At 36.1% G+C, this 24,389-nt stretch overlaps 1 protein-coding gene across 1 annotated transcript in view; it reads right to left on the bottom strand.

The window, feature by feature from the left end:
- PIK3C2G (phosphatidylinositol-4-phosphate 3-kinase catalytic subunit type 2 gamma) overlaps positions 1 to 24,389 on the bottom strand; it is a 264,337-nt gene that overhangs the window by 11,313 nt on the left and 228,635 nt on the right. Inside the window, exon 31 of the mRNA XM_036458057.2 lies at positions 14,294 to 14,388. Within this exon, the coding sequence (XP_036313950.1) occupies positions 14,294 to 14,388 (95 nt within the window). The remainder of the gene's footprint in view (positions 1 to 14,293; positions 14,389 to 24,389) is intronic.

Genomic DNA, 24,389 nt, shown 5'->3' with positions numbered 1-24,389 from the left:
TTCTTTGTCACTTGAAAAAGCATACTGGGAAGTAAGAAAATATGATATATGTTATTGCAGGGCTAACTTTTATTTAGTTCTAATTTACAAGGTAAAACTATATTATTGGAAAAGTTTGGATCTTTATTATTCACAAATTATATATAAAATACATCTGGACCCATATGTCAAAATATGAAGACTGTCAAAACTGGTGCTTTAGATGGAGCTCAAGGTATCTTTCCCCACTTGAAACCTTCTCCTCAGAGGAGCCACTCTGAAATGTATCAGTGCCACAGGAAAAGGTTTGCTATTAATATTTGAGAGGATTGATTCTTGTGTGTGTGCGTGAGAAGAATGAATGAAGTAAAGTGTTTTGCTCTATGTATTTCTTTTAAACAAATATTTTATTGGTTTCAGAGAGGAAGGGAGAGGGAGATATATATATATATATAAACATCAATGATGAGAGAGAATCATTGATTGGCTGCTTCCTGCACAGCCCCCACTGGGGATTTAGCCCGCAACCTAGGCACGTGCTCTTGACCAGAATAAAATCTGGGACTCGTCAGTCCAAATGCCAACTTTCTATTCACTGAACCAAACCAGCTGGAGCCATTATATATACGGTATGTTTTCCTTCTGTGCAATGGGGCTTGATTTTTACTATATCTATAATCACTATATGCTTCAACTTAGTGATTAGAATCATGGTTCTGGAAATGGACTTATTTGTTTCAGTCTGGGCCCCCTAACTTGCCAACTATGTGACTTGTGACAGGTATCTTAACTTTTTAGGGGGTCAGTTTTCTAACCTGTTAAATGAGGATAAAGATGCTACCTATCTCATATTTAAAACATTATCTAAATAAAATAAACCATGCAATGTGAGGACAGTGCCTAAAATAGAGTAAGACAATAAATGTTTGATACTATTTTTGTTTTCTATAAATAAAACATAAATATACAATATGTACTGATTAGACAAGATATCCCTAATATACAATGATGTTTACGAGAGAGTGTTCAGCTTTGACACTACTGATATTTGGGGCTATTGTCAAATTTTTATTGTTAATATATTTGTATTCATTTCAGAGTGGGAGGGAGAGGGAGAGAAAGATAGAAACATCAATAATGAAAGAGAATAATTGATTGTCAGCTTCTTGCACACCCCCTAATGGGGCTGGAGCCCACAACCCAGGCATGTGCCCCGACCAGGAATTGGACAGTGACTTCTTGGTTCAGAGGTCAATGCTCAACCACTGAGCACACCAGCCAGGCCTAGATCATTCTTTTAAGTCTCTGTGATGGGAGCTGTTGTGCTCCTGGCATCTACCGTGTTTCCCCGAAAATAAGACATCCTCCGAAAATAAGACCTAGTGCAACTTTGGGAGATAAAAATTAATATAAGACACTGTCTTATTTTCTGGGAAACAGGAGTAGTAGGTAGCATTCTAGGTGTTTTAACAGCATCCTGAAACACTTACTAGAATCCAGTTATACTCTTCTCCCAGTTATGATAACAAAAAATGTCTCCAGACAGTGCTAACTGTTATCTGGGAAGCATAACTGACTCCAATGTAGATGATTCTCCCAAAGAAATCTCTAATTCATTTTTAGCATCCCAGCATAGTGACCTATGAACGTTTCCTCCTGAATGTCTTTTTGGTACTCTTATATAAGCTCCAGACAAAATCTATTTTCTATTCTTCCTCACCACTCCAAAGCAGATTTGCCCCCAACTTGTTAAAATTGTACGAAAGGATATTATTTCTCTTTCTTGGGGCTTCACTTTGATTTTCAAATCAAGATCAATATCTTCCCTTTGTGCCCCAGTTCACCTGCCACCACAGACCTTTACTATTAATTTATTATGACTGGATTTTAAATACTTTTGATGCCCTAATTTTCCTTCCTTTATTTTGTTCATCACTGTTGCCTTTGACCATATCATTTTCTTTCTCAAAAAAAAAAAAATGTTTTAAGAATAAACTCCCAATTACAGAAATATTTTGTGTATGAACCTTTCCCAAGCATGTAACAACTCAAGGTTTTGGCTTCTATTGCCAAGTTAGCATCCTTGACAAGATTCTTGAATAATCTCAAGTTTATAGAATAATATAAACAGAATAGGTTTCGATTAAAGACATGGGTGCATTAGATCTGAGCAGTGGAGTTAGAGTGTCATTCGCAGATTTAAATGCAGGCATTGATTTCTCAAATTCTAAGAGACTTTTTCCAAAGTAGCTGTCTTACCAACACTATTTTTTCCCCCTTCTCCTTTTACGTACCATATTCTGTTCCTTAAAGATCCCAGATAATTCATTTTCAAAATTACTAGCTATCTCCTCATTAAAGTTATCTCTTTCTTTACTTGTTATGTTTATGTAAATTAAATTTTACTTTAAAATGATTAAATAACCCCCACTTGTCTAAATATCTCACCCTACGATATTTTTACTGCTGCTGTTTTAGACCCTCACAAAGACTTAACACTTTGATTTCAAGAGTCATAAGGCTTAGGGACACAGCGTTCTTAGTTTGGCCCTCAGTCTAAACCATGAGAAGTTGCTGTGTCACTCAGAGGACTTTCTTACTCATGGTAGATTGAAGTCAAGCAACACTGCCACTTTCTTCCAGAACACTGACTAGTATTTTTACCAGGCTCAGAAGTCAGTGTAAGGTCCTGAAAACTTTATTTTATTGTTCATAATAACTTTGAATTCTATATGTTCTAGATTTTATGTTAAAATATTTATCATTTTATACGTTTGAAAATAGTTCTATGTGTATTATTTTCCTTATGAGATTAGAAATTTGTGCCTTCCTCCCCCATATTTCTCTTGAACTTTGCTTAATTGGTTACTCTTTATCCTAATCCCACCCTCATTGAATGAAAGCATGTTGAAAACATGGTTAATTATCAAAATAGGGAAAAATAAAAGTAAACAGTAGCATATTAGTATAAAAACAAAACCCTATATGAACTTTATTTAGAAAGCAAATAAAATCAGCCAAAACTTGTTTGGCTCAGTGGATAGAGCGTAGGCCTGCGGACTGAAAGGTCCCGGGTTCGATTCCGGTCAAGGGCATATACCTTGGTTGCGGGCACATCCTCAGTAGGGGGTGTGCAAGAGGCAGCTGATCAATGATTATCTCTCATCGATGTTTCTCTCTATCCCGCTCTCTTCCTCTCTGTACAAAGTCAATAAAATATATTTTTTTTTAAAAAGAAAGCAAATAAAATTATCTCACACTGTAAGGTATGGCAGCAAACCTTCAGTATTTTTTATATGAATGTTTGAGGAAGATATTTTTTCACACGTAGTAATAATAATAGCTACCACATAATGAGGATATATTTAATTTAAAACATTCCTTATAAATATTGCCTCAACTAGTATTACTATCTTTATTTTATTGAAACGGTTTTTCCTATAAGACCTCTATACTCTTCATCACTACCTTATATTGGCTTTACAAAAAGATGCTAAAGGAAACTGTCAGATTCAGATTGAAAGCCCTTCTAGATCAAATTTTATCAGGAATGTGATAAAGATACTGGTTTAAAAATAATAGACACTTTGGAAATTTCTATAGATTAATTCAAAACTTAATTGCACTTAATATGTTATTTTTTTAAAAAAATCCTCACCCAAAGATATTTTTTCCCCATTGAATTTTAGAGATAGTGGAAGAGAGAGGGAAAGACAGAGAGAAACATTGATGTGAGAGAAACACATCAGTTGGTTGATTGGTTGCCTCCTGCACACACCCATCCAGAACCATGGCCTGCAACCATAGTATGTGTCCTTGATTGGAATTGAACCTGGGACCCTTCAGTCCACAGGTCAATGCTCTATTCACCGAGCCAAATTAGTTAGGGCAGGTTATCTTTTTGATAAATAATTTATGAGAATTTTCCATCGTTTTTTTTTTTTTCTTTCTTTCTTTTTTTTAACTTAAGAGGTTTCCAGGATAATATAAGCTTTGGTAGAACTTAACTAATGATGATTAAAGAATGATAGACTTTAAAAACCTAAGGTCTATGCCAGAAACAAAACAACACAATAAAAAAACATTTTCCTTTTCTGTGTGCCTGCCAAATTGTAATTTCTAATCTCAGACTTTCCATCATGAAGAGGATTTTTAAAAAATAAAATGCCAATGCACAATAAAAGTACAGATTTAAAATAAAAATCCTTGTGATATGTGGTTTGTTGTGTGCTTTCATTAAATAAATCTTACCTTTCTGTATGTGTTAGTTAATATAGAGTGGGATGGTTTTATGTCTTATGAATTACATGGGGGTGGTTTTCTACTTCATTTCACACCAATTTAAGTCTTTAATAGAACTCTTGTCCTCAATAGTTGTTTTCTAATAATTTTAAATAATCAACTTAAAAATCAAAATACCATGTGTCTAGCACTTTGGATGGCATCAAGAAGACATGGAAAAATAATTGAAATAATTGAAATAGTTTCTGCCCTCAAAGAACTAACAAACATATTTTTATGACTATCTTGACATATGTAAATCATCTATATATAAATTATTTGCATATGTAAATCATCTATATATGTAAATATAATTTACATATGTAAATCATCTATACATATCTATATATCATCTCTCTATATATCTATATATATAGATATATATGTAAATCATCTATATCTATCTATCTATCCATCTATCTATCTATATATACATACATATATATTAATAAAAGAGAAAGATGCAAATTGACCATACTTCCATGATGCCTACTACCAATCAGGAATGAGTATGCAAATTAAGCTCATCACCTCTTTGGAGTCTGACAGCAGGGCTGAGGCAGCTCCCAGCACAGCCTGCTTGACAGTCGCTGTGGTGTGGAGCAGGCAGGTCCCACAGAGAGCAGAGAACCATGGGGAGCGGGCCTAAGCCATCAGTAGGACATCCCCTGAAGGCTCCCAGATTGAAAAGGGTGCAGATCAGGCTGAGGGACACCCCTCATGCATGAATTTCATGCACCAGGTTTCTAGTATATATCCTACCTAATAAAAGAGTAATATGCAAAATAACCATCACTCCATTATACCCACAAGCCATGCCGACAAGATAATCAGAGTATGCAAATTAACCCCAATCAAGATGGCTGCAGCCACCGAGAGAAGTTGACAAGCTTGGGTTTCCCCAGCAATAGAGAAAGCCAAGCTTTCTACAGACCCTGGCCAGCCTAGGCCTCCACTCATGGATACAAAGTTTCAATTATAGAAAATAAATCCCAAGAAAAATGGCGGAAGCCACAGAGCGGGAGAGAACAGGCTAAGGTTGCCCCTGGCAACAGAGGAAGCCAAGCTTTCCACCTGCCCTGGCTGGCCTAGGCCTCCACTTAAGGATACAAAGTTTCAATTGTAGAAGGTAAACAAATCCAAACAGAAATAGCTGCAGCCATGGAGCAAGCAGGAGGCTTGGTTCCACACCAGGCTACAAAGTTCCAATTGTAGAAGGTAAATAAATTCTAGATACCAGGGCCTCAGCTTGGGTCGCCAGGGGGCATGGCCAGCCTGCAAACCACCCTGGGCCCCTTACCCAGGCACCCTACACCACAAGGGAATTGCCACACTGATCCAGGACACCCTTCAGGGCAAACCAACAGGCCCCCACTCATGCATCAGGCCTCTATCCTATCTACTGAAAGAGTAATATGCAGATTGACCATCATTCCAACACATAAGAAGGCTGCTCCTATGTGGTCAAAGATCCTGCCCCTATGTGGACACAAGATGGCCACCACAAGATGGCTAGCAGGAAAGGGCAGTTGGGAAGGACCAGGCCTACAAGGGAGAGCAGTTGAGTGGGACAAGGTCTGCAACAGAGGGCAGTTGGGAGAGATCAAGCCTGCAGGGGAGGTCAGTTAGGGGTGACCAGGCTGGCAGAGGAGGGAAGTTGGGGGCAAACAGTCTGGCAGGGGAGCAGTTAGACATTAATGAGGCTGGCATGGGAGTGATTAGGGGGTGATCAGGCTGACAGGCAGAAGCAGTTAGGGGCAATCAGAAAGGCAGGCACGTGAGCAGTTGGGAGCCAGCAGTTGAACATCCCTTGAGGGGTCCTAGATTGGAGAGGGTGCAGGCTTGGCTGAGGAACACCCCACCCCCACCACGTGCATGAATTTTGTGCACTGGGCCTCTAGTATGAAATAACTTGATATAGTTAATGACTAGACATAAATCAGTATAGTAGCTAGAATTCCATTTCTGACTCAACACATACACATTGAATGGCTTCTAATTAGAATTCTAATTAGAACTCCAGACTTGGTTATTATGTATCTTGTGAAATTTGGTGTTTCTATTTTTTAGTTTTAATAGCATGTAAGAAGTAAGGCTTTAAACCTCATTTATTTATTTTTTTTTTTACAATTATTCAATAGGCAATCTGAAGAGTTGTTTATGAGTTAGCTGGTAATTAAAATTTTTCACAATTGCACTGAACTGCTTTAAATGATTTCAAATCTACTAATTCACTTTCTATGCCCAAGAGCTGAGAAAATTGTACAAATAAGAGAAAGACTGTTTTGTTAGTCATTACAGAGGAGTTGCAAATAACAGATAATATACCAAAAGATTTGATGTTATCCTTGATATTAGGGGAAGAAAATAGATTGCAAAAAAGCAGAAACTAGTAATTCAGAATTAAAGTATATGAGTTTTATGTGCCTCAAATATTAGCTTTGATCTTTTCCTTCTAATCATGGATATAACGATTTAAAAAAAGATATAGATATATGATGTACATGTTTCAATAACCTGAGTGTTATGGCCAATATGCTGGATCAGATAATCAGGACTGAGTTATGAGGGCCTGGAATGATACAATGTATCTATCAACTTTAAAAACAATGGAAAAACCTGAAACAATAAAACACAAAGAAGATAAAACAACATACAATTCCAAGTCTTTCTTTTGTGTCTGGAAATCTGACTCTACAAATTCAAAAAACTTGGCTTAACTATAGCGCTTGAGAAAACTTTTAAAAAGTTATATATAATTATAGGTTCAATATATCCACGTGCCAGAGATTGCTAGCTATAACTTACAGTACAATCTATCTATCCATTTATCTATCCATCTATCTATAATCTACAATACCTATCTATCATGTAGCTATTATCTATCTCATATGCACAAGAAACTTACTTTAATATAAAGAGGAAAAGGTTAAAAGTAAAGGAATGAAAGTGGTATACCATGCTAACATTAATCAAAGAAAAACTGGATTATTTATGTAAATATCCAACAAAGTATTTATATTTAAGAGCAAAATTACTACCATGAATAGAAAGGTTCATTGTATAACAGTAAAGGGGCAAATTAATCAAGAGTACATAATAATTTTAAATATTCATACAATGTTATAGAAATTCACAATTATAGTTGAATATCTTTAACACCCCTCTCTGAATAATCTGTAGGACCAGCATACAATAAATTGTAAGGCTATAAAAACTTTGACGAACATAACCAACCAACATGACCTAATTGACACCCATAGGACACTTCACTTCCCCAAAATTGAAACTACAGGATGAACCAAGATAATAAAAGTTTCAAAAGTTGAGATAAGGCTGTGAATATAAAACGGATGTCCATTAAATGTAATGATAGAAGCCAAAGGGAGGAAAGAATTATCAGGAGCAAGAGTGACACAGGAACTTCAGAGAGGATGAGAGGCTTAAGCTGAGCCTGAAAGTTGAGTTGCATGTAGAAGGTAAATGGAAGGTAAGTAGAGTATCATGTAATCAGCTAAAATAACATGTGTTTGAGAGGGGGATATAAAAGGCAGGTTACAGGTAAATTATATAGTATGTTAAAAGTTTTCCCAAGCTCTATAGTTAAGCCAAGTTTTTTGAATTTGCAGAGTCAGATTTCCAGACACAAAATATTTGAAATTTAAAAAGAAACATAAAATTTAGTTTTGATAAATTAGATAAAATTTTTGATGAAAATAGAGTTGTCTTATGCAGAATGAAATAGTAAAAGTAGAAAATAAGGGAAGGAATATCATACAACTAATAAAAATAATTCATAGACAAATTAATAGAGAATATAGAATTTTGACAATAACAGTAACAGGGAAATAAAAGGCATAATGATGAAATAAGTCAAAGTATAGAAAATAATGGCCTTTTTGCTAAGACCAAGTGCAGAAAATAATTATAGAAAACTTTTGACTAGGGGTTGTTGAGAATGATGCAGCTAGTTTTGAAATAAGGAGTGGTTCAGAGTGAGACTGGCTTCAGTGTAGCAGACTAAAATTTAGAATTGTTGAGAAGATAGCAAGATATGAAAATGTGAATGGTCACCAGGGAATTGGGAATATTTCATTTGAGTTCAAAGAATTACGGAAAGTAGAGATATAAATTTAGAGTGATTCATATAAACTTTGAAGTCTCAAGACAGAATGAAATTTATAGGAAATTTATAGGAAGTTTTAAGAGTTAAAGTCCTGAATATTAGAAAAAACTTCAAGTTTAAGGGCTAAGTGTGAAGCCAAAATTTATTAAGTCACTATGTACTTTATCCCACTTAAATTTGTAAGAGCTAAGAAAGCCTCCTGTGAAGGAGGTTTAGAAAATATATAGATGGTGAAGTTTCATGGAGATCCCAAGAGTTGAAAAGTTCAAGAGAGAAAGGACTAAAGATGTTGGTTCTTGATAAAAGATCAAGTATCATAATCATATCAATAATCATATGCTTATAGGACAATTTAAGAAATAATTGAGAGGCAATGTTTCCTTGATAAAACAAAAACAAAAACACAAAACACAAAAAAATCCATATCTGGGCTAGATATGCTTCACTACCACACTGCTTTGCATTATATTCTTTTTTTTTTAAATTATATTTTATTGATTTTTTTTTTTTTTTTTTACAGAGAGAAAGGGAGAGGGATAGAAAGTTAGAAACATCAATGAGAGAGAAACATCCATCAGCTGCCTCTTGCACACCCCCTACTGGGTATTTGCCCGCAACCAAGAAACATGCCCTTGACTAGAATCAAACCTGGGACCCTTCAGTCTGCAGGCCTACGCTCTATCCACTGAGTCAAACCAGTTAGGGCACATCATATTTTTATTTTTATTTTTTGAATCATATCCTTTGAGATGAGAAATAAATATCATAATGGGCTCATTCAGGAAGAAAGGAAGAACAAATTTTTTAAATTCATAGAATATATGCCAAATACAACTGATGGGATAATTGTTATTGCCATAGAAAATCACCATTTAGCAATAAATTAATATTTATTTAGATTAAAGTGCATCTCAGCTGGCACAATAATTAAAGAATTGGGATAGAAAATTTAGCCAAGTTAGTTTTAAAAGGAAACACAAAACATTGTTATTTTAATATGTCAAAATTCACATATTGCCATCATTGGGGCTTTATCTTCATCAAATCTAAGTTGTATCTCTGCTCTACTTCAACAAGCACCATAATTGACTTGGCGCCAAATCCAGAACCCACACTGCCTGCAGAGTACCATTTGTGGAGTAAAGAGCCATTTGGTAAATATTTCTTCAAGTATGGTTCATGGACCACTGGCGTCATAGAGATTTCTGGAATGCTCATATTTGGGAGCAGGATAGAGGAAAACAAGTCTAGATGAAAAAGAGCAGAGGAACTTCCAAGACCAGGAGATACCTGCAAAACGCACCCGCAGACATAGCAATCCACACTTACAGTATCAAAATCACTGAGAGTTGTTTTAAAAACAAGAACCTATATTTTAAAAACAGGAACTAACCCCCCGGCTAGTACACACAGACAGTAAAATTTTAAGAAATTTTCTAAGTAAAAAGTGAAATGTAATAAACTTTTAACATGAATGTGTGTTAAGCCTGAGGTTCTATGGTTGTGTTTCACTCTTCTTTTCCTTCTCTCTCTCCTGTTAATTTCTTACAGTAACTGTTTTCTCCCATTTTGTGTCTTATGAAAGATTTAACAGCACCTGATTTGAAGTGTTTTCTTTTTCCCTTGATCTTCATTTAATATAACTTACTCTTTTGTTACAGAGTAAGAGACTCTAATAGTGTGAGCATATTCAATACCAGAAGAGAGTCTTGTATCCTTATTGATTACTTTTAGAGCCTTCTGGAACAGGTAGAAGAAAACAGTCTAGAATTAACCCAGACTGGGAGAGAGAAGAGGAGAGACATTGCCAGCAGTGTAATGCAGAGACAGACGTGGTATGTCAGTCCATGGAAGAGAGCATTTCACTAGTAAAGTGGGCTACATGGGGAAATACTAGAGGGACTTAAAAATATTGCAAATCTAAATGATTTTTATATTTTATTATATAAATGAAAATATTAGTTTAAAAAATCTTGACCAAGCTTCTAAATAACTGCATTACTTTGTCAGCCTCTGTTCACTGGAATAAATCATATTTTACTGCTTTGAAAGAAAAAACATTTCAGCAATCTTGTTTCAGCTTGTGATCTTGCAGGAGGGAAATAATTCTTTGAGCAAAGCTTCAAAGATTTCATATAAGATAGACAATTCTTTTCATCAAACTTAATATTAAATGCAACAAAACTACAGGCTTAATACTTCATTTTAATATTTAAAAAAATCAAGCACAACTCTTTAGTCTACTTTGATATGTGAAAATACTAAAGGCTCATAAAATAAATAACAATTAGTTAAAACTTGAAATGAGCAAAGAAATATGTTGAGAAGTTATAGATTTTCTGTCATTTTAACATTATTGTGTTATCTCTGTCTTCAGATAAGCAGAAGAAATAAGCTGTGAAAGATGAAAGGCATGAGAACTTTTATGGTGATTTTTAGAAGGTGAGCAAGATCTTGGTTTTAGCCCTCATTCACATCAGAAGTAATTTGACATTCTTTCTTTTAACCAAGTATTCATTGAGCACCTACGATGTCCTTGGCCCTGTTTTAGCCCCTGAGACTACAGTGTGATACAGGGCAGTGTAAAAAGTAAAGTAAGAAAGGAGGTTTGGAAGTGGCAACAAACAGGGTGATTTTGCAGTTTTACCTATGGGAGTGAGTCCTCACTCACCAAAAAGGTGACAGTCAAGTCTGATCATTCAGGCCCCAGGAAACTGAGCCATGGAGAATTTGAGTTATGAGCCCTGGGAAGAGCATTCCAGATAAACTGAGTAGGAGGAACAATTTACCTAGGGCAAAAGCAATATTCAAGGAAGTCACTGAAGATGGAGTGAAGATGAAGATTGAAGGTGTCTGTGGTAGATGAGGTTGGAGAGGTCAAGGGGCCAGATTGGATTGGTAGCCTTACAGATCATCCTATCTAATCAAGAGGTAATATGCTAATTGACCCTCATGCTGTCCCAAAGATGGTGGTGCCCATAGCCAATAAGGAAGGAATGTGTTAATTGTTGCCCCACCCTCAAATAAAGCAGCACCCACAGCCACAAGATGGTGGCGCCAAGTCCCCTCAGCCTCACTGGGGCAGCAGGCATGTGGCAAAGAGTCCCCAATCCTCTCAACCCCACAGCTGACCAGGGCTGGCCTGAGGCACAGGCAAGCCTAAGATGGTGGCTTCCCAACTGATGCTTGAGGTGCAGGTAAGCCTTGTATGGTGGCTGCCCAGCTGCCCAGGGTCATCCAAGGCTCAGGTAACCAAGCCGGCAGAGGCTTATGCTGCCGGCAGTGGCAGCAGCAGAGGTGTGATGGGGGTGTCACCTTCCCCTGATCACCAGGTCACCTCCAGCCCTGAGGGTTCCCAGACTGTGAGAAGGGGCAGGCTGGGCTGAGGGACACACTCCCCCCCCTCCACTGCATGAATTTTTATGCCCTGGGCCTCTAGTTATTAATAAGTACTTTGTCTTTCATAGTGTGTAACATGAGACTACTTTCCCAAAACAATATGAAAAGAGAAATGGCAGGATTTGATTTATTAACAAATAAGGGCAGACAGAGAGAGACGTGGTAAGAGATTACAGCAGTAATTGGGTTGAGGGATGATGGTGATTTGAACCAATGGTGGTAGCAATGGGCATGAAAAGTAGCGGGATTCTGGATTTATTTTGAATGCAGAGCTGACATCATTTGCTGACAAATTGGATGTTGTTTATGAAAGAAGTCAAATGACTCTAAGGATTTTAATCTGAGCAACTAGTAGGATGAAGGTGCTATTTACTGAGATAAGAAAGATTGCAAAAGAAGCAAGGTTAAAAGGGCAATGATAGTAAGTTTTATTTGGTGTATGTTAAGTTTGTGGTGCCTATTGAATTTCTATTACAGTTGTTGAGTAATCAGTTGTACATACATCTCTGGATTTTAGGGAGATATTCAAGCTGGAGTTATAAATACTAAAGAAAAAGATATGTGGGTGATATTTAAAGCCACAAGACTGAAGATAGAAAAGAGAGAGGTCTAGATATAAATATCAGGGCAATGATAAGAGACTGGGGAGAAGAGAGGACCCAGCAGGCACCAAGGACTCAGACTGCAGGAAGTATTGCTTTATTATTAAGGTCCTTCAGAGGATATTGACAATATATTGGTTCTAGTAGCCCTAAGTGTTTGCTTGCTTTTACTTTGTGTGGGATTCATCTGATCATTTTTCCATTTACTCATAACTTGATCTGAATCTTAAACTCTTGCTCACTCTCTCTCATCCCTTCATGCCTGCATTACGTTCATTTTGAATATACGTATCATATTGGTAGTGCAGCTTCATCTGAGCGTAAAATGTCTTTTTGAAAACTGTTAAATGTAATTTGGGGATTCATTTGGTGAATAAAATAGATGATCAATATTGCTTTTGATCAAATACTAGGCAGAACTATTCAGTGACTCCACCAAGTTTGCTGTGGTTTCCATGCCAGCTCTGAAAGGAATGTCAATAGGCATATTATAAAATGTTTTGAGCAATGACAACATAAAAATTTAGTTTCCAAGAAGACTATTTTCAATTAATAATTATATATCATATACATATATGAGTTCTGTTAAGTCAATTTACACGATTTCTCAATACTCTATTATTTCATTGTATGTATTTATACAGATACTTAGGTAAATCTTCATTTCCCAGCCTAAAAATTTCTTAAACAACTGTTATTTTCATTTAAGATGATCATTATATCAAAAGTAATTGAAAAAGAAGTTCTACAAAAACATAACACATTTAATCATATTGGTTCAGCTATTACAAAAAATGCTGGTTATAAACACCATGGATTTATAAGCAAATATCCTTGGATATCTGGCTGATATTAAGTTTGTAACAGATGTATCCCGTGCAAATTATGCCAACTATTTGTTCACTGAAGAAATATTTATTAAGTTCTAGCATGTTCCAGATGCATGTCATGTTGAGAAGGGTTTGCCCCTTTAAATCTTTCCAAGTGTATCCCAAAAGACTTATACTAACAAAGGAGAAAGCCCAAATAGTGCTATTGACTTTCTCTACACCTATGGGATCTCCTGTGGAGTTTCACCACATGGAGAACCCATTTTGACAAGACTAGAGAAAAACCAGAGAAGCTGGCAAGGCTTAGAGTTACCCTTTTCTGTTCACTGCTCCCAGACTAAGATCCTTAATAACCTACACAGTGTGATAGAAAGCTCCCTTTCTTGCTTAATGACAAGGCACAATTGCTGCTCTTGCCTCCAACTTGACCCAGCCTTAGGGATAGTGGGGTGTAATAGAGACACCTGCTTTTAGTTTTCTTTAGAGGCTAACTACAGTTATAACTTCTGGGGTTGCAAAGATGGGGGTCCTGTCCTCAAACCATTTATTACCTTTTGAGGAAAAAGCAATATCTGTGAGCAATTACATCAGAATCTGATAACTGTTGTGATGGCGAAAACTCAAGCTACTGTGGGAATTTGAAAGGAAACTCTAAGATAAGACATCCTGGCTTCCCAGATAAGGTACTGGCACTACCCAAAGAGATGAGTCAGTTCTCCGGCAGGCAAGCTCAACATGATGAGATAGATGTCAGTTCTTGGGAATGAGCTGTTTTTCCTTTAGCTCTTAGTACTCCAACTTGTTCTGCTTTCTCAAAGCTTTCTCACTAGTGTTTTCTGACACTTCATTTGGAATAAAATCTGATTTTCATTCTAGGACTTTCCCTTTGAAATATTTTATAGTCCTCTAGGATCACAGTCAGCCTGAGAAGAACATTGTAATTGGTTCATTGTTCTTCCCTTAAACGTGGTGGCTGGCCCCATTTCTCTCTCTAATATTGACATTAATTGCTCAACAGAGGCAAGTAATTTTTAAATATAGGTTTCCATGTTTCTCATTAGATATGACAAACTTACGATGTTTTTCATGTGTTTCACTAGTATAGTTAGCTTCACATCTTCATATGTGATGACTAACTGCACCTTAGGCACCTTGTCAGGAAAAGTCTCACCTGATAAAACAATAGAATATTAGTGAGTTAAATGGAAATGGCTCAACACAGGATAAATTAAACATGTCAAGACTAAAACAGGACTAATGGATAATATGCAAAAGAAACATTCTTCAGGTCATGCTGGAAACATAATACTTTTCAGGAAACTGGGTAAAGATGAAATTTGTATCTACTTTCCTGAACCAACTCTTCCTCCTTATATGCCATGTTTTTTCTTTTTGTTTGTTTATTTCTAAATTTTTCTTAAAATATATATATATATATATATATATATATATATATATATATATATATTTTTTTTTTTTTTTTTTTTTTTTTTAAGAGAGGAAGGAAGAATAAGAGAGAGAGAAACATCAATGATGAGAGAGAATCATTGATTGGCTACCTCCTGCACAACCCACACTGGGGGTCGAGTCCACAACCCAGGCATGTGTCTTGACCAGGAATTGAACCACGACTTCCTGGTTTATAGGTTGAAGCTGAACCACTGAGCCACGCCTGCTGGGCCATGTTTTGTTTTGATTGATACCATTATTTTCCTAATTGTTTAAGCTTGAAACTTCAGTGTCATTTTGGTTCCAGTTTTCTCTTCAATGCTAAGTACAATGAGCTCTAACAATTAGAAAGTATAGAGGTTAATAGTGCTGGTATTAGAAGTCATTGAATCTGGGGTTTGGGTCCCGAACACTATAATTAAATTATCTTCATGAATAAATTAACCCACTTCTGTAAAATGGAGATGGTAGTTACATACTTCAGAGGGTTAAGATGATTAACTGATAAAATTCAAAAGTTTTCACAATATGATCTTTTAAATAAATGTCTATGATATTTACAGTCATCTCTTCCATTTTAGTTCCATAACATCTAGTTCAGACTCATATGGATCTTTGGCCAAACTTCTAGAACATTCCCTTCTCCTCTAGACACCAGATCTATTTGTACACAAATACCAGTATAATCTTTCTATGGAAACTTTTATAAAACTTTTCTTTTGATCAAAATACTATTCATAGCTTTCCATTGCTTATGGCAAATTCTAAATTTCTCAACCTTGCATTGTAGCTTTTTCTTGAATCTGTTTTAGTCCCCACGATGATTATTCCATAATGTAGTCTCTGAGTTCAGTTCTATAAAATCTCTGTGCTAGTTTCTTCCAGTCATTACTCATATTACTCCCCTTTTTTTGAAGTGATCTCTTCCATCACATTTGGCTATTGAACATTTGCCTTTCTATAAGACCTATTTAAAACTTAAAATAGTTTCTATGTTCACATCCTTATGAACCCTCTTAGATCAGCCTATCACTTAATATTTATATTGTAGCTATCTTACATGTCTCAATTTGCTTTATGGATTACAATTTCCCTCAGGGCTTACATTTTTTCCATTATATCTTCAAGAGATATATAAATAAGTACTTGACCAATAATGTCACAAAAATTTATTTAATAACAAAGGTAACCTCATTTTTACTTTCAAGTTATGTCATTCCATTATTACTATGAGGGCTTTAGTGTTTTAATTAAAAATTTCCAGTTTATAGCCCAAGGATTAAGCATAATTTACAGTTTTTATTGTATTTCCCTTGATAATCTTTATAGTATGTTTCCTGAAGGAATTTAGAAAGAAGAAATTTATGAATAACAGGAAGTGGCAATAATCTGTTCTGGGCTCATTGTGGTCCACAGTGAATTTTCTAGAGTCAATTTTAGTCTCTAATTCTTTCTCACACTTGAAAATTAAACCTCAACTGTATGTTTCCTCTTCCAAATCCTTTTACATGCTCATTAGAATAATTTACACATTGTAGGGAGGTAATATAAATTACTTTTATAAATGTGAATTATTGATATTGAAGTAATTGAAATTGGCATTCAGTGTTTCTTACAACTGAAGTGGTAATTACATAAAAATCACAAAAATGTTCTCCCTTAAAAAGCTTGGTTACAATGACTGAGAGGCTTTGTTAGTTGCAGAAAATAAAATAAATGTGAGTGCAGTAGTGAATTTGAATTTTGTAGATAAATTAAGTTTTGTAATAAAAATTTAGAGTGTTGAACTTTTGGTATGAGCATGCTAAAATGCTGATAACTTTTTAATGTACAATTAAAATTATTTTTGAATTAAAGAGTGAAAATATTATTAGATAGAAACTCAATGTATTTAAGCTGAGGAATTTTAATTCAAAAGTAGGAAATTGGCATACATTTATGATTGAGTATCTAAATGGTAACCAATTTAAATAAACTTGTTACTTGAACTGACTGGAGATGATTTGCAGGCTAAATCTCTCATGCCAATGTGTAACCAGAGTGTCCATCAAAAGCATGCCAGAGTTCAGACCCCAGTGAAAATTCAAGCCCAGTAAATAATGCAGTAATAGCAGAGACACTTAGTATCTATTTCTAGAACTCTTACTATGTGCCAAACATCGGGCTAAGAACTTTAAGTACATGAACTCACTAAATCCTCACAGCAATTCTATACAGTTTGGTTACCTCCATTTTGCACATGAGGAAATAGAGGCATCATGTCAAAGGTTGTGCAGACAACAAATGGTGCAGAGTCAAATGATCTCTAAAGCTTGTGTTTTTAAACACCATGCTATCAAGGGGCAGACAGGAAGGCAATACCCTAAGGCAGTGGTCAGCAAACTCATTAGTCAACAGAGCAACAAACCATGGCTCCATTGCCCTAAGGGAAAAAGTTTTAATGAAAAATCCAAAGAGGGAGACTTTTGAGAATAACTTTATATGAATAAGAATATACTAGAATATTTTGATTATTTTGTTTCCAGTTAGTCTGGGGGGGATCTGGTCATACTTGATCTAACCATTTATAGTAACATAAGAATTGTTAAGATATTACTGGCCCTATGGATGATTGTACTGAAATACTTGAATGCATGGCTCAACAGCAGTTCATTCAGTGCTCATTATACATCATGTGTCTACTAATGCTGAAAATAGAATTTAAAAATTTAACTTTTTTCAGATGATAATATATCCACAGGATTAAAAAATGAAAATGCATTTTAAAAGTATGCAATAAATAGTCCCTCCCATTTTTTACATCTGTCTACCAAGTTTCCCCACATATGTACTATTCTACACAAAGATTTTGGAAATGTTTTCATATCAATATACAAATCTTAAATATTTTAAATATTAGTTTCATGGTATTCTATTATGTGGAAATACCATCATTTATTTAATCAGTTCCCTATTGATGGGCAGGTGGATTGTTTCCAGTTGTTAGAAGCCATGCTGAGGTGGCTAGCCTTGCACGAGTGTCATTTTGTACCTTTCCCCAAGTATCATAGGAGACATTTCCAACAGAAGAATTCCTGGTCAAGGGTATTTGCATTTGTAATTTTGATAAATGTTGCAAATTGCCTTCCATAGAGGTCGTACCAATTTGCATTACCCCCAGCAGTGTATGAGAGTGCCTGCTGGTTTGTATTCAAGCTTGTTAATTTAATTTTTAAATTTTTGCCAACGTTGATTAATTAAAAATGGTATCAGAGTAATTTTAATTTGCATTTTTCTTATGAGTGAAGTTGAGGATCCTTTCATTTGGTTAAGAGTCACTTGAATTTTATTTGGGGAATGATCTTTTTGTAATTTTCTGCTTGATTGGTTGTTCTTTTTCTTACCAATTTCTAGAAGATGGTTATAAGTTAGATAACCAATTCCTTGCTTGTGATGAATTGCAAATATTTCACCCATTTTGCATTTAATTTGTATTTTTGTGCATTATGCTATTGAATTTTATATCACACAGAATTTTTATAGCTTCTGGACTTATAGTCACAGCTTTAACAGCTCATCCCAAGATTATAAAGGATTTTTTCCATGTTTTCTTTGTCACATATATGGTTTCATTACTTACATTTAAGATCTTCCATCCATTTGGCATTCCTCCTAGCATATGTGGGGAGTATGCTAACCCAAAAATATTTATTAAATTTACCCTTTCTGGTTTTGCTACATATTAAATTCTGGGGTATATTTAACTCTATTTATCGACATTCTATTATGTTCCACTTATTCATCCATTTATGCACTAACACCTTTCTGTTTTATTTGTTGATGATTTGTAATGTGTTTTTAATATTTGGTAGGATTAGTCTCATCTTTTTTCTCTCCTCCTGCCAAGTTTTTCTGGCTTTTGTTTATTTATGAACTGTAGAATTATCTTATCTAGTTAAAATATTTTTGAAAAATATATTTAAAATTAAATTAGTAATATTTAACAACTTTATTATGTTGAATCTTCCTATCCAAGAACATGCTATGTCTTCCCATTTTTTCAAGGCATCTTTCAAATCCCTCAGTGGTATTTTTAAAGTTTTATTAATTTGGTCTTATACATTTCTTCTGTTGTTTTTTTTTTCTTCCTCCCTCCCTCCCTCCCTTCCTCCCTTTCTCTTTTGCTGCTATTATTGTGTGATCTATATATCTATGTGTGTGTGTGTGTGTGTGTGTAATTTGTGATAGATTTTTCAGTTGATTCTTAAATTTGTAGGTTTTTGATCATATTATTGGCAAATTATTAATTTTGTCTTCTCCTTGCTAAAGTTTATGCTTTATTTTTCCATTTCATTTGGTCATTTAACAAATATTTATTGGGCTATTATGAAAAAACGTACTGTTCTATGTCTTTGGAACAGATCATACAAAGTTTCTCTTGGCATTTCTACAGTAGTAAAGGGAAATATAAAAAAAGAAAAGAAATATCCTATCTAATAAAACAATATGCAAATTAACCACCACTCCACTACACCCACAAAGGCATGCACACCAGCCAATCAGGAGTGAGTATGCAAATTAACCCAATCAAGGTGACTGCGGCCACAGAGTAAGCAGGAGGCTTGGGGTGCACCTGGTGATGGAGGAAGCCAAGCTTTGTGCACACTCTGGCTGGCCCAGGCCTACACTCATAGCTACAAAGTTTCAATTATAGCAGATAAATAAACCCTAGCTACCAGGGCCTCTGCTTGAGTCATCGAGGTGTGTGGCTGGCCTGCAAACCACCACAGGCCCTTACCCAGGCTGGGGCATGCCCCAAGGTAATCCCCACCTGATCTAGGACATCCTTTAGGGCAAACCGGCTAGCCACCATCTGTGCACCAGGCCTCTATTCTATCTAATAAAAGAGTAATATACAAATTGACCATCACTCCAACACACAAGATGGCTGTCCCCAGGTGGCCAAAGATAGCTGTCCCCATGTGGACACAAGAGGGCCACCACAAGATGGCCAGCAGGGGAAGGAAGTTAGGAGGGACCAGGCCTGCAAGGAAGGACAGTTTAGGGTGATCAGGCCATCAGGGAAGACAGTTGGGAGGAACCAGGCTTGCAATGGAGGGCAGTTGGGGGTGATCAAGCCTGCAGGGGTGGGCAGTTAGATGTGACCAGGTTGGCAGAGAAGAGAAGTTGGGGGTGACCAGGCCTGCAGTGAAGGGCAGTTGGAAGGGACCCTGGCCTGCAGGGGAGAACAGTTGGGGATGACTAGGCCTTTAGGAGAGGGCAGTTAGGGGAAAACAGGCTAGCAGGGGAGCAGTTAGGCATCAATCAGGCTGTCAGGGAAGTGATTAGGGGGTGATATGGCTGGCAGGCAGAAGAGGTTAGGGCCAATCAGGAAGGCAGGCCAGTGAACAGTTGGGAGCCAGCAGTCCTGGATTGTGAGAGGGATATCCAACTGCACAGTAGGGGTCCCAGATTAGAAAGGGTGCAGGCTGGGCTGAGGGACACACACCCCTGTGCACAAATTTCATGCACTAGGCCTCTAGAGATAAATGAAAACTTAGGATATGCTAAATGTGATAATTGGTAAAAGAAAAGAAAAGGAAAGAGAAAAGGAAAGAAAAGAAAAGAAAAGAAAAAAAGAAAAGAAAAGAAAAGAAAAGAAAAGAAAAGAAAAGAAAGAGAAAAGAAAAGAAAAGAAAAGAAAAAAAAGGTACTACCAAAAAAAGGAAGGTGCACTTTCAGATGGGATGATTAGGGTACTCCTCATTGACAAAGTAAATTTAAGCAAAGACCTGATGGAGGTCAAGGAATGAGCCTGATGTTGGCTAGTGTTTCGAGCACAATGTAATGTTATCATGAAGATCATGGCATATGCCTTATTTTATAATTTAGTGTTTTTATATTTATAATTTAAATGTTTTTATATTGTTCCTCTGTCATGCCAGATGTAAGCTTTGGATAGACAAGATAGATACAGGTTCTCATATTAAGGAATTACCCATTTATTTTTATCTCAGTGTTTTGTTTGGAAAGTTTATTGAAATTTATCAAATGCCTTTTCAGGGTCTGTAACATAACCATATGATTTTGTCCTTAATGTATTAACAAGATAACATGAATTATATACTATGTATAGTAACCTATATTGAACTGTTCTTTCATGTCTGGTCAAAATAAATTATATTCCTTTAGTGCTATTGAATTATTTTGGCTAACATTTAATTTAGAATTTTTCAATGATGTTCAGTGAGAATGGCCTGTGATTTCTTTCTTTTTTCTCCTCCTCCTCCTCCTCCTCCTCCTCCTCCTCCTCCTCCTCCTCCTCCTCCTTATTCTTCTTCTTCTTTAAAACAATCTTTGTAATCTTTGAAGCTACTAGCTTCCAGAGAAAGTAGCTAGAACATTAACCAGAGGGCCCTGCCAAGGAGACTGCATAGCTTCAAGTTCACTTTAAAAATGAACAGTTCAAGTTGGAGGTAGTGATGTGAAGTAATAATTGAAAGCTCCTGTTTGCAATCAATTGTAATTATCTGTGGCATCTAAACATGTTCATTAGTTTATTCTCTTAACCTTGGCAACTGTTGTCTTTGATCATGTTCTACTCCATTACCTATGCTATTTTTTCTGTACTTTGACAAAAATCTATCTGCTGTGTGTCAAAGTTGTGTAGTGCTAGAGTATGAATAATTTTATTTTTTATGGAGATATTATTATTTGACATGAACTATATTAATCTGGGGAAAGTATAGAGGATCATGTCATTAGAGAGTTAAAGATCTATAAGGTAAAATCCAGAAGCATTCTGGTTAGTGTCTGGTACGCATCATATTTAATGTGGTAATTTGTAAAAGATTTTTTCTAAGTGATATTTCAGGGATATTCTAGTGGTCAGGAGGCATGGAATTTCTTGTGCCGGGGCATTTTCACATGAAGTGGTTGAGTCTGGGAAGATTAGCATAATTTTGGATTTTGGTTTCTTCTCTCATGTCCCTTTAGTAAGAACAACAAGCTACCTTGGTAGAAATATCCATGTCTTCCATTGTTCTTTCTATCATCAAACATTTACTTAGTAATTATTTATGGAACTTCTATACAGTAGGCCAGATACTGTGCTAAGCCTTGAGGATACAATGGTGAGTCATACAAATGTGGATTGTGCCTTTGTGGATATCTAGTCTACAAAATAGAAGTATAGAGCAAGGGCAATTGAAATGATATCTGAAAGATGCACAAAAGGATGGAGAAGGTGAAATAGGACTCAAATTGTCCAGGAAGAGAAAATTGCATTCAGAAGGTATCTAGGAACTAAAAAGAGAGAAGAATCGAGATGGGGAAGGACCTGATATTAGACTGGGAAGAGAAATTTTTCCTAGATGCTATCAAGAGGATTTTGATCTTTATCAAAGGGCAAGATTAGCTACCAACTTTGTGAGGCTCAGTGTCATAAAAAAGCAAAATAAAAATGTTGGGTCCCTTTTACAAAAATTATTAAGAATTTCAAGACAGTGATAGCAGAGTGTTAAAGCAAGTACAGGAGAAGTTCTAAGCCCTGTGCCTGTGTCACTGCACAGATTATAGGCCCATAACCTAGGTACTGCTTAAGGGCCCTGAGAAACCAAAGAAAATTGTTAACCAAAGCAGAGAGATGAATGTGTGGGCACTTGAGATAAATAAATTATTTTATTATCTATTAAGGCATGTTTAGTTAGTAAGGACAAAGGATTATTACTATCTTTCAGACCCAGGATTATAAATTATTACTAATACTAGAGGCACTGGAGGGGGGAATCCCTCAGCCTGGCCTGCCCCCCCCCCCCCCCCACAGTCCAGGAGCCCTCAGGGGCAGGAGACGACCTGGTGATCAGGGGAAGGTGATGCCCCATCACACCTCTGCCGCTGCCACTGCTAGTAGTGCAAGCCTCGGCTGTCTCTGGTTACCTTTGGGTGGCCCTGGGCAGCTGGACAGCCACCATTTGAGGCTTGTATACACATTGGGCTGTCATAGGTGGCTGGGCAGCCACCATCCAAGGCTTGCCTGTGCCTCAGGCCAACCCTGGATGGCTGGGGGGCTGAGGGGATTGGGGTACTCTGGAGGCAGGTGAGCAGAGAGATTGGGATCCCTGGGGTGGGTCCAGCCTTGCCACATGTCACCCACCCCCAGTGGGGCTGCAGGGACTGGGAGGTGCCATCTTGTGGCTGTGGATGCCACCATCTTTGAGGATTGGGCAGTTAATTAGCATATTCCTTCCTTATTGGCTGTGGGTGCTGCCATCTTTGTGATGGTGTGAGGGTCAATTAGCATATTCCCATTTTATTAGATAGGATGCTATTTATAGGCCATATGCCTACATACATAGGTACCCAGAATTCATTCTCTTAGTTTATTAGTAGGGTAGTAAAATGGTGAGGTCTGGGATTTTTGCTAAGATCATCCTCTATAAACAAATATTTTAATATACTTGAATAATTTTATCCTGTAATCATTTAAAAATATAAGCTCAAATTTTCAACTGAAAGAACAGTGCTAAAAAATACTATGCATCTTGTTTAGAATAAGCTATAACATAACAAAAGTATTAATAATTTAGAAATATTAAAGGAAATTATTTTAAAAATATAAGAACAACTTTCTGCTAGTCCTTATTTGTTGTAAAGATTTGCACATTTTTTTATTTAATTTTTTTATTAAGGTGTTATATGTGTACATATCTTACCATTGCCCCTCCCCCCACTCCCATACATGCCCTCCCTCCCCATAGTTTTTTGTTCATTAGATACTGACAGTAAAGCAACAAACAGACTGTGAAATTACAGCAGGGAGGGTAGGGAGATATGGGGGAGATAAGAGATCAACTGAAGGACTTGATGCATGCATATAAGCATAACCAATGGAAGATTTGCACATTTTGATAAGATAGTTCTGTTCTTTTTAGATAGTAGGCTGCATTTCATATTCAGCCTATTATCTAAAAGTATTGAGCTTCTAATATTGTATTAATCGTAAGTGCCAAAGCAAATCATGAGTATTGTACAATGTAGTTAGAAATAAACAAAGCAGAAATAATTATTAAAAGCCATTTTAGTTTTTATGATAATAATCCTAATTTTTGTGTGTGCAGATATGTTTCAGAATATGTTACAGAGAAGTAATACTATCAGATATGTTTCAGAATATGTTACAGAGAAGTAATACTATCAGCAACATTAAAAATTTGACAGTGATCCACAATTTAATTTTTCAAAGCATAGAGAGACAATTTTCTTTAAGCACTTTAGTGACAGAATAGAAGTCAACCTAGCACATTTTAGTAGTCTGTCATCTCTAGAGATCTGCAACCTTATGTTGTTTTTTTAGTTTATAAATTTTGATTGTAAAAAAACCTCCCCAGTAATAGTGTTTTAAAAAAGAAGACATTTGTTAGATATTTGCAAATTATGACAATAAGAACAAGAAATATTCTATATTGTGGGAACCATTATTTTTGGATATGTGCTATAAAATATGAGAGATTGCTTTATTTATTTAATATTGTACATGGTTTGGCTATATAAGAAAAATATCTTAGTGATGTCAAATGAGTAAAATATGGGGGGATGAAAGAGGCACAATTTTCCTATATAAATTTAGGATTTTTGAGCACAGAGCAATGTATAGTGGGGGGTTACAGTGAGTGGCCAGATTATTATGAAAACATAATAATTTGGCCATTCAGTGTATAGCCTTTATAATAAATGGCTAATATG

This window comes from Pipistrellus kuhlii, unplaced genomic scaffold (genome assembly GCF_014108245.1).
Source record: "Pipistrellus kuhlii isolate mPipKuh1 unplaced genomic scaffold, mPipKuh1.p scaffold_m20_p_3, whole genome shotgun sequence".
NCBI classification, from domain to species: Eukaryota; Metazoa; Chordata; class Mammalia; order Chiroptera; family Vespertilionidae; genus Pipistrellus; species Pipistrellus kuhlii.
The sequence above is the reverse complement of the archived record's forward strand: the minus strand, read 5'-3'. Positions and strand labels throughout refer to the sequence as shown.